Raw genomic sequence first — 11,533 nt, 5'->3', positions numbered from 1 at the left:
AAGTAACGCAGAGGAAGTAAAAAAAAAAAAAGACTCAACTCCCCCACTTGTAGGTAAAAATTTCAAGGGGGAATCATTCCTCATTCACGACAGGGAAAAGAACGGACAAATTTTTTTTTTTCCTTAGTAGGGCAGAACAAACTGCAACATGGTGGGCGTCAAAATATGCCTACACAGGGACGATCATCTGATATGCATGATGTAACCCCCCAGGGGAGAATTACTAACACCTCCACAAAGTGGTAAAACGGAAAATAACAATTGTGAGATGACTAGCGAAAAGGTGCACACGGAAAATGGGACAAAAAAAAGAAAAAAAAAAAAAAATAGTTATCTTCGCTGTGTTTCACTCAGTGTGCATTTGCAAAAAAAAAAAAAAAAAAAAAAAAAAAAGTCTGCAGAAGTTGCGTTCTTAGCTGCAAAGGGTGTAATAAACCATGGCTGGGGGAAGGAACAGCTTGTTGGTATCATACGTTAGACCTGTGCCATCCGGAAGTTGCAAAGACAGAAGATCGCGCAATACGAGACATTTCAAAGAACAAAGGTTTTACACTGTCATTGAACTGTTCAGTTGGGTGGGTATTTTCGAGTTAACTTGTTTGTTTTTTTTTTTTTTTTTTTTTTTTTTTTGCACACGTCTGAGATTAAAAAAAAGGGAGATCGGCAACTCGCTCGGGCGCGGAAAAAATGGCAGACATTTTAGTACTCACGAGCAAGTGCCCTTTCCAAAGTTTTTACCATCCTTTTAACATACGCTGCGCAGACTTGCGGCAGGTGGAGTGGGTGCCATCAGATCGCCGTGGAGCATTTGCCTTTATACCTACTGAGCAAAATTGTCTTTTCCTTTTTCCCCCCTTTAAAGGGGGTTTTCTTACGTTGGGTTTCAAACGCAGTGGGCAGTTTTTTACATCGCAGGATGGAAGGTACGAATATGTTGTACGTATGTGTGTCCTTTTTCCCGTACACCGTTTCACCTTTTGTGTTTGCCCCCCATTTGAAGGCAAATAATTCGAAGGCACGTGTATGCATCCGCTCGGGAGACCAATTCAGTTCGGTTATTTTATTTTTCCACCACAGAATGGTAACGGTAGGGCTCATATGTACACATGTTCCGATCCTTGTTCATACTTTGGCAACCCCCCCAATACACACCTTTCCCGTTCATCATCCTCCGTTGTTGTTAGCAGGGGACCCCACTTTAACGGCGCCGGTATCGAAATACAGAAATCGACGATGTTTAACTACGGAGGGCTCTTAACAACTTCCCATCCTTTTCATTCAAATGTGGTCATATGTGTGTACGTACATAAGTGCAGTTATGCATACACGTATGTATGCATGCGCATATACTTGTGGTACAAGTTTACCGTGTGGAAGAGAAAATTTCCCACCTGGGGAGACATACCTCATCGGAAGTTTCGTCCTGACAAGCGGCCCCCGCCCCTCTTTTCCAGCACTCCAAACAAGAGGCAGGGACCTCCACAAAATAGTGCCCTCTGCACGGGGGGGAAGCCACTTCGAAATGGAAAAATAAGAACAATGCTGCTTTAACCGCGTGATGCATACGATTTTATCGCGTGATTGAGCAGTCAAGCAGTGCCAAGGTGAATGAGAATACGTATCTTCACGGGTGGAAAAATGTATAAACGTAAAATATTTATATGTACCCCCCTTAATATACGTATCTGTGATGCTATCAAAGGTGGGCTGGGAGCAGCTTTGCGTGCGCCTCGTCGCCAACATACCCCCACGCCCAGAAAAAAAAAAAAAAAAAAACGCCCAACTTTTTTTTTAGACTTACAGAGAAAAAAGAATTTTTTTTTTTTTTCGAATTTGCTGCTGTACTTTTTTTTTATCATTTTTTTTTTTTTTTTCTTCATGTGAGAAATAATCTGAAGTTTTTCTTCACCTCGTCATTGCAGCTAAAATTGCTTATCGAGGAATTTTCCATTTTATTATAAAATCCATTTTTTCTTCCTTCTTTTCCCTTCTTTTTTTTGAATTTCTGGGCAGAATAAATTCTTCCATTCTCAAGTAAAAAAAATAGTGTTTCCTGGGAAGTATTAATTGGAGAAATTTATTTATTCCATCCAACTTAATCTTCCTAAGGATCCGTCGTTTGTTTTATTTTTTCGTTACTCTTTTTTTTTTCATTTGTTGACGGAAAGTTGCTACGCACGTTATGTTTTTCATCCGTGCTGTGACTCTCAGTGGTTTGGCAGTGAATTGGTAGTAACTCGCCACTAATTCGCTGCCAAGTAGCCGCAAGTTTGCTGGTACCCCCCGCGTTGGGCGGACGGCCTGGTTTATTACAGCCAGTGGATACCCAGGCAAACAAAACGTTCAAGGTTACACAAAGGGTGGCACTTATAGCATCCCTCTCCACCTCACCTTCTCATGTGGCGCTGCCCGTCCAACCTTCTTCATCCCCCCCCACTTCTTCTACCTACCACACATACGGGGTAGTAGTCGCAAGATCTGCGGGAAGCAGCATTTTTGCAGCAACGCCAACAAATATATGAATTTGTTTTCTTGTGAAAGTTGCCTGTGCTAAGTTGGGCACACTAACTTTCGCACCGGTGTATGCATCATCCTTTTCGGGATTGTGCCTGTTCTCCCTGCTCGTTTCGCCACACCTCAGGGGGGGAACATGCGCGATTGGCAAACCGATGACGTGCACATTCGTGACTTGTGCATCCACGACGTGGAATTCCATGACGTACCAACAAGTAATATACAAATTCGTGACATACACACCCATGGTATGAGCGCCCGTTAGGGGAAGATGAAGAAGGGGGGCTCCACTGACAAGCGCTACTTACGGAGGTCATTCAACAGGTCCTACTATTACAAAAAGGGGGAAAAGGCCGAGGAGGCAAGCAGCGGCAGTAAAAAAGTTAACGGCGTCGCTAGTGCGAACGGAAAGGGGAAGGACGTGGATGTGCAAAGCGAAGGAGACCCATGGGACAGGGAGCAGGAAGAAGCAGATCTGGACGACGAGGAGTTATTTTACACCGTATTAGAAGGAGAAGCGAAAAATAGAAAAGTCGGAAAGATGACACTGAGCGGGAAGGAGAAGGAGTTGCTTCCCCAAAACGGGGAAGAGTGTAACAAGGGGGACAACCAGGACAAGAACAACATTCTGTGCCCGCTGTGCGTAGAGGTGCTGGACGAAACGGACAGGAACTTTTTCCCCTGTGACTGCGGCTACCAGATATGTCTCTGGTGCTTGTATTATATACGAGACCACATGTGTAATAAGTGCCCCGCGTGTAGGAGAAGTTACGACGAGAAGAATTTCATATATAATAGGGAGACCCACGAGAAGTTGGTGAAAAAGCAAAAAAATAATCACAAGGGGAGTAAGACAGACGCAAATAACAGTAACAATAATAACAGCACGAATGCTCCAAACGGAGTTAGCGGCTCTTCCGGGGCTGGCCCAACAACAGGAGCTAGCATTTCCCAAAGTGGTACAAACAACACCCTTCTTCACCATCACAGTGGAAGCAGCACTGCCATTTTTAACAAACCAGATCTGTACAAAAATCCAAACATATATAATATCCACGAGTATGAAAATATTTTTGAAATAATAAAAGGCATTAGAGTTGTTCAACGCAACCTCGTCTTTGTCATAGGTATTACAGCCAATTATGCAAAAAAAAATATATTAAAAAAAAACGAATACTTTGGAAAATATGGACAAATTTTAAATATTATTGTGAATAAATCCCAGGCTTATAATCCGCATTATAATGGCCCTTCCTTCAGTGCATACATAACGTATAGTAACGAGAAGGAAGCCGTTAATGCAATTTATTTTATTGATGGTATGGTGCTGGACAACAAAACGTTGAAGGCATCGTTCGGGACCACGAAGTACTGTGCTTCTTACCTGAAGAATAGCGTTTGTACCAATGAGGACTGCTTCTATCTACACGAACTGGGAAATGTTATCGATAGCTTTTCCAAGGATGATATCCATGGGCCTAAACACATTTACCATGACTTACTATATTATTACTTTAAAAAACACCCAGACAAGAGAAGTGAGCAGAGTAACAACTGCCATGACTCTTCCGGCAGTGTGGTGATAAAGTCGGCCAGAAAGTCGGAAGAGGCAAATATAGGTGGAGTGGCAACATCTGGGGGAGGGGTTACCGGAAGTGCTCCCCCGGCAATGCTCTCCTTTGCTGCGGCTATGTCCATGAATGAGAAGGATTTAGTCGACGCGAAGAAAAAGAGTGACACGCTGGAGGAGGCCACTCCCTGGAAGAAGCAACACTCCTCAGCCGCATCGGTGCTCTCCGATGGGAAGGCAAAAAGTTTGGAGATAATCAGCAAAGGGGTAGAAAAATGCGTGGAGGAACTGAAAAAAGACACCAAGATGAAAGATGGCCTGACCAGCAAGGGGTCCAAGGACAACTACGCCGGTGAGGAGAAAAGCAAATGGAGCTCCGAAGGCAATTTTGCCAACCTGATAAAGAATGCTGGTGTGGCAAACACATCCATGCAGGAAGTGGAAGAAGAAAAAAACAATGCGCAAACCAAGAGCAAGAAGAAGAAGAAAAAACAAAAGAGTGAGGAAAACATCCCAGCCACCAATCAAGGCAAGGAAGACCAAGGCGCGACTGTCGCGCAGAAGGAGAAGAATTATAAAGACTCCCTCCAGAATAACAACGCATCTAAGAATGACAACGGCAGTAAGAACAACAGCCTCGAGGTGGAGGAAGACCCCTACTACGTCGACGGCATGTCGGAAAATTACCCTCTCATAACGGATGTCCACTTCGATAAAGACAAGAAGAAGAAGATGAAAAAGAAGGCAGAAAAGAAAAAGGCCAACGAGAAGAAGAAGGCGGAAGAGGTCAAGATGCTAGAAGCGAAGGAAGGCGAGGCAAAGGTGGAAGAAGCAACCAAGGTGGTAGAAGAGAAGATGGGAAAGGCCAAAACTGGTGGAACCAAAACGGGAAAGACCCCAACGGAAGAAACCCCTGCGGAAGATCGCAAGGCTAATGGCAAGGGCGGCCAATCAGCTGCGGATGCTGCGCAGAAGGAGGAACCCTCCCAGGTGGACTTCCCGCCCCTGAGGGAAGACGACAAGGATGCGAAGAAACAAAAGAAGAAGCAACCCAACAGTGGTAACAGTGCCGTCAACGATACCAACGTGATCAGCAGTGTGGAGGGTAAGCCAGCTCAAGTGGAAGACCCGCCGGCCGACTCCCTTAAGGAGAAAAAGCAAATCGCCGAGCAGCCACAGGAGGAGAAGAAAAACAAGTATGCCAAAATTGCCCTTAAAATTGGAAGCTTCTTTAATTATGCGTTTGATGGAGGTAGAAAAACGGGTGGTGACGAGGCAAAGGGGAAGACGTCTCCCAGCGTGAGTCAGAAGGCAAACAAGAAGGTGCCTACCACTGTTGATGCTCCCTCTGTGGTGGCAGCAGCGGAGGATGTGCAGGTAGGAAGTGCAGCCCAGCTGAAGGAAGACCCCAGCGCAGAAGGGGGAACATTATCGAAGCAGAAGAAGGAAGAAACAAACGTGAAGGAGGATAAAATGAAAGAGAAGGGAGAGAGGAAGAAGAATGATCAATCCTCTCTAAAGAAGGATATAGAAAAGGTAAAAACTGATGTAGGTGTTGGTGCAAAGGAGAAGAAGGAAATAGTGGAAGAAGGGACCAAGAAGGAGAGGGGTGGTGGATTCACCTGCCAAGCTGATAAGGAGGACACACCCATTGGCGGAGGCGAAATTTTAGATGACGCCGCAGCAACTGCTATCGCTGCTCCAAGTGAAACGGTGAGCCCCCCTCGCACACGAGAAAAGCGAGACAAAAAAGGCGCACAAGATAACAACACAACTCAGGAAGAACAAATGAAGAAGCACGCCCAGGTAATTTTTAGCATTCAAAACAGCAACCCAGATGTGCCCCTCCAAGCAATAATTGAAGATTATATCGAAAGGAGAAGAGCCGCCACGAAGGAGATTCTCCATTTCGATGACCTGCACAATGCGATGAATAGCTTTATCGACGAGAATGCAGCGAAAGGGGAAAGGAGTAACCAACGTACAGGCGGTAGTACTGCCCACGCGTCGAATGTGAACATACAGGAGCATCTGCGTAATGGTGAAGAAGATGATAGGCAGGGTGACTATGCACGAACGAATGATGCAGAGAAAGTACGGGCTGCCAAACCAGAGGGGGAAAGACAATCAGTCGAAAAGACACATAAAGGGGTAGACGCGAAGAGCCACCTACCATGTGCGAAGGAGAAGAAGAAAAAAGATACCCTCAACAAGAGAAAGCTGCACCAGAAAGAAATGGAAGGAGATATTACGAGCATTATTAGAGAAATGATGATGCAGAGGATGACGTCGAAAAGCAGAAGAAACAAAAATGGTTCTGTTCGCGAAACGAGTGGGAAGAGTGAGATGGGGCAAACGGATCACCGCATCAGTTCAGGAGAAGACCCCACGGAGAAAAATGCCCTTTTCGACGACATGGAAATATTTTTAAAAAATCTATGTGTGGCTAAGGGGAAGGCAATTCAAAGTAGTCTTCAAAGCAGCATTGGAAGTAGCATTGGAAGCAACCTTGAAAGCAGTTACGCAGATAGCGACGCGGTGTATTTCATAGAAGGAAATGGCAGGCGAAAAAATGACTACCTCATGTATACAAGTGATGAGCACATTTCCCTGAAATCACACAAAGGAGTTATGGAGTTCATCATTAAAAAGGACCAAAACATAGACGTAAAAAAAAACAAAAAAAATTATCTCCACGAAGATACATTTGATATTTATAAAGAATTAATTTTGTCGAAAAATTCAGACCTCCAAACTGCCAACGATATTTTGTTTGAAAAAATATTTAATGAGGAAATTGATTTCGTTCAACAGTTATGCAAAGAAAATTGCCTGAACGGGTCAGGTAAAATATGCTCATCCAGCTACACAATGGAAAAGACTTATTATGACCAGGGCGTTAATTTAAAGAAGAAATGCAAAAAGAAAATGCAGACTAGCTTTCCCAACTTGTGGGTTAATTTTAACCAGTCCCTGCACACGCAGGAGATGTCTGAGAAGGTTAACCTGAGCGCCTAAAAAAAGGGGGGGAATGCCATTCTTCCTCCCCACTCCCGACAATATTCTGTGGGCAGGAGGCCCCCGCCCGGGAGAAGGCCAGTTGGGTCACGTAAAATCTGGGCAAGCGTCTGAAGGCGCAGCGGATATGCGGAGAAGAGGAAAAAATGGAAGCCTTTTTCACTCCATCCGTCCGTCCACCCATTCACCATTTTATCGTATTATCATATTTTATTTTTTTTCAAACCAGAGCTTCAGTTTGATAGCATTTGTTGTCCCCCTTTTTAATTACGCCATGTTAAACGTCCAACACGTTGGCGTTCCTTTTAACCAATTAGCCCCACGCCCATATGTGCATATGGCGTGTTTGTATGTATGTACATATTAGCCCCCCTTCCGGGGGGGTAACAATTAACTCAATTAATATGTGCCAAGTTTAGAAGAAAGACGGCGGCTCCGTCAGCGGGCACTTCGCGTCCCGAGTTCACTACTTCAGGGGGGGAAATGACACCCCTTCCGAGAGGTTGCCCACCCAAAAAAAAAAAAAAAAAAATTAACAAACAAATAGGCGAGCGGCCAGGTGGTGAATTTACAAAGGGATCATCCACCCGCTCATCATCTGCTTTACATTCAACCCGCGGTTACCCCTCCCTGCTGTAACCGCAAAAGGTCATCAAACAGTTGGCGTGGCCACTCGAAATGGACCTCAAAGTAGAGGCGTAGTTATGCGTATGCTTAACCGGAACGATAGCGAAGATCTTCATGCTCTTAAAATGGCGGGAGTCATTATTCTTCGTGATCTGAATAATGGTTCCACTTCTTTGCTGAATTAGGTCCTTCACTATGATGCCGACGAAGGATTCGTCCGTCTGAATTTGCAGTAGAGATATAGGCTTCGCTACGCACACGTTGGCTCGCTTAATCATTCGATAGTACAAGTCATTACACGCGTACTTGGCCACGGCTACAGTGGTGTCATCCGATATGTCCAACTTTGTAATTTCTACCTCCGTGCTGATGATGCTTCCGCTTGTTTGGAAGCCACTGGATAGGCAGTTCTTCAGGGTGACAATACAGCTCTGTAAAATTTCTTCGTAAAAGTTTTTTTTTTTTTTTTTTTTGCTCTGCAGATCGGCAATGTACAGGTGCACGTCCCTATGGACGCGAACGCTGCTTTTGAACAGATCCTCGTAGTTGAAGTTGAGGAGGTACTCGTCCATGTCTTCATTCACGTCTTCACCTGCCTCTTCGTCCGGGAGCTCCGCTTGTGGACGGGGATCATCTTTCGACCCACTCGCCCAATCACGTGAACCGTTGATTCGACCTCCTTCACAGTTCGCGTTAATACTAATTTCGGTTGTGCACTTTCCCCACCCCACAGTATCAGTTACCCCCTCGTCCGGACTGTTAAGCTCCACCTCAATGGTGCAGTTTGGTTGATTTGGGGGCAGATTCCCCCTTTGGGGTGCGGCACAAAAAACAGAGTCATGTCCGTTCAGTTCGGTCGGCAAGGAACCATTCGGCTGTATCATAGTGATTTTTTGCTTCTCACTGGTTGCTTCCTCGATGACTGCTTGCCCCCTAGTCGACCCCACCAACTTGGACACGCTATCATACCTCAGCGCATTTTGAACGAACCTCGAAACATCCACGAACTCCTTCTCACGAATGGTTAAGCCAATTGTTACGTTGGAAAGGTTTGAGTTCACCTTCATCTCTTTCGTTATGGTCTCCTCGTAGTGTCCCGTAAGATACTCCTTCTCTACAACTTCCACCTCCTCAGTCCTTATATCTATGTTATAGTCATTTTTTATTTTATCCAACGTGACTTCAATGTTTAAAATACCAATAGATCCAATGACGAGCTTTCGATTGGGGTCTGTGTAGACTACGATACTGTTATCTTCCAAGCAGATGTTTCGCAGCACCTGCTTAAGTTCGCTTTCCTTTTTACAATCCTTTGGCTCTATAGCGCATGTGCACACGATGACATTTTTGCTTATCCGTTTTTTATAATTCTTCAGAAAGAACCACAATTCTTTGCTTTCTATTTCGTGTTTCATATATTTGTATATGTCCTGGAGGGAGTTATTCTGGTTAAGTTGTTTTGGTTGGTTTTCTTGGCCGGTCGCCTCGCTTTTTTTTTTCCTTTTCTGGTCAGCTGCGCCATCATTGTTACTGCGCAACATGGTGGTACTGATCCGGTGGTCTCCCCCCACTACGTCCCCACAATCTACGTTACAAGACGATTCCTCCAATTCGCACATAAAGTCGCAGACGAGGACATGTTCCAACCCACGAACCATTCCTATATCGTTCGTCTTCAACAGATTTATCATAACATACCTATCCGCTTTGACTTTGTAAAGGCCCTTCACCACTTCTGTTTCTCCACTTCGCAGGTTTAGAACCTTGGCATTTTTAGCTAGCTCTCCCTTGAGTACTTTGCAAAATGTGTTGTGTCCATTTTTTTCGCTCACAAGCTTGAAGATGAAAAGGACAGTTTTGTAGCGCTGCAAGGGTGGGTACGTTTTGTTAATCCTGTTGGGGGGTTGAATGGTAATGCTTGCGTCGTGATGCGAAGGGTTAGCTGCAACAGGGGGGAGGGTCTCCCCATTGTTGCGTCCTGCTCCAGTGGGTTGACTTACACCCATTGGAGAAGATCCCACTAGGATGTCACCCTGCATAACGTTCGTTTTGGAGCCGATCTGTGGTGCTTTTACTCCAGATGGGGAGACCTCCCTATTGGAGTGGTTGTCATCCCCCAGCGCCACACCACCGTTAGTGACGTAATCCAGAAGGAGGTGAACACCAAAGGAATTGAGTGCACTCCCGGCAAACACGGGGAAGATCTGCTTCAGTTTTATCCACTTGGCTAGGCACTTCCTCACCTCGCTGTATTCTATGCAGACATTGTTTACGTACTTGCGCTCCAGGTCGGGCTCCAAATCACAGAGCGCCTCCACGAGCTCCTCCCTTTTCTGTAAAATGTGATGAATAGTCTCTCTAGATAGCACTTTTAGGAGGCGCTCCGTGGTGATCTCCTCAGCAGCAGTTGAGGTAGCTTGACTCACCCCTATGGCGGCAAAATGACTCCTCACAACATTGCAGTCAAGGTGTTGCAAAACTGAGGCGAAATCAATCCTGTTGTAAGTGAATTTCTGCCCATATCTCCCCTGTGGATACCAATAAAGCGACATGGAAGGCAGGTCCAGAATAAACTTCAAGACCTTATTCTCATACAAAGGATAAGTCACAAGGACACTCTTCCTACTCAAAGTCTTTTTTAAATTTTCAATGTTGTAATTTAGATCCGTTTCGTGTATGTCCATTTTATTTAAAAAAAAAAAAATGGGGAGATTTTCCTTTATGTAGTGGAAGAGGTGGAAGGTTTGAATTTGAATTCCCTCCTTGGCATCCACCACGATGACACACTTATCTGAGACGCATAATGAGAGGAACGTTTCGTTGCTGAAGTCCACATGTCCTGGGGTATCTATTAAGTTTACCTTTACATTATTCCATTTGAAGCATGAGTAGGCAGTCTTGATTGTTATTCCCCTTTCTCTCTCTTGCCTTAAAAAATCCAGCTGCGTGTTCTGGTCGTGGATACTCCCCTTCACCTTTATTTCGTTGGCGTTGTATAGGATGTCCTCCGATATGGTCGTCTTCCCCGCATCGATGTGTGCAAGGATACCCAGATTTATCAACCCGTGTGAGAAAAAGCGCTGCGTGCGCACCGCGAGTTGGGTAGCCTTCAGGCTTAGCACCCTCCTCAACATGGTGCGAAACAAACGGTGCGGCCAACAAGGAGCCCTCTTTCGCGCTCACTCCTCAGTGGATATCAGCGTGCTTGTATTGCTACACTATTTTATGTTCGTGTGGGCCGTTCACTCTTAGGGGACATCCCCACTCGGCTTGCAAGTTCAGGACATTTACGATAGAACTGCATAATGGTAGGTCTTATCCCATTTTTGCTTCCTCGCCTGTGGAGTAACACGGTATCTCCCTTCCACTCGGTGCAGCGCCTCACTATGCCATGGGCATTATCATGAGCAACTACTATACACCCCCCACAATTACAGACAACAAACACAGGTAGATATAGACGGGACGAATCCCCACGTTTAACAAGTCTATCTCCCTCTTCCAATGCTCACAGATGAGGTGAAAAAAATTCAACAATTTTTCTTTTCTCCTCTCCCACCCTCTGTTGCTACACCTGTGTAGGCACATGAAGCAGAACTACCCACATAGCTAATCATTTTTTTTCTGTTGTTTTTTTTTTTTCACTGACAAAGCTGTGCATACCGAACGGTGCTTCCTATCCAAACGGGAGCGATATTCTCATTGTGGGTGTTTCTCACGTTCTGCAAAGAGAAAACAATCACTCATGTGGTTGAACTTTTCTCAAGGGAAACATATCCCATGGGACAACTTTCCCATTTGTGA

The 11,533-nt window shown here is 45.1% G+C and overlaps 2 protein-coding genes across 2 annotated transcripts; one reads left to right on the top strand and one right to left on the bottom strand.

Annotated features, from left to right (window-relative positions):
• Positions 1-2,785: 2,785 nt before the first annotated feature.
• On the top strand, positions 2,786-7,102 carry PCOAH_00053170 (Uncharacterized protein; the record flags this gene model as incomplete). The annotated part of the gene is made up of 1 exon (XM_020062097.1): positions 2,786-7,102. One exon carries the CDS (start codon positions 2,786-2,788, stop codon positions 7,100-7,102), a length of 4,317 nt encoding a protein of 1,438 aa, XP_019917873.1.
• Positions 7,103-7,722: 620 nt separating this feature from the next.
• PCOAH_00053160 (Uncharacterized protein) lies at positions 7,723-10,863 on the bottom strand (the record flags this gene model as incomplete). Its single annotated transcript, XM_020062096.1, has 1 exon — positions 7,723-10,863. The coding sequence occupies one exon, from the start codon at positions 10,861-10,863 to the stop codon at positions 7,723-7,725; it is 3,141 nt and encodes a 1,046-aa protein (XP_019917569.1).
• Positions 10,864-11,533: the final 670 nt, after the last annotated feature.

The sequence above is a fragment of the Plasmodium coatneyi genome, chromosome 14 (genome assembly GCF_001680005.1).
Source record: "Plasmodium coatneyi strain Hackeri chromosome 14, complete sequence".
NCBI classification, from domain to species: Eukaryota; Apicomplexa; class Aconoidasida; order Haemosporida; family Plasmodiidae; genus Plasmodium; species Plasmodium coatneyi.
Note: the sequence above shows the minus strand (reverse complement) of the source record. Positions and strands in the feature narration are given on the sequence as shown.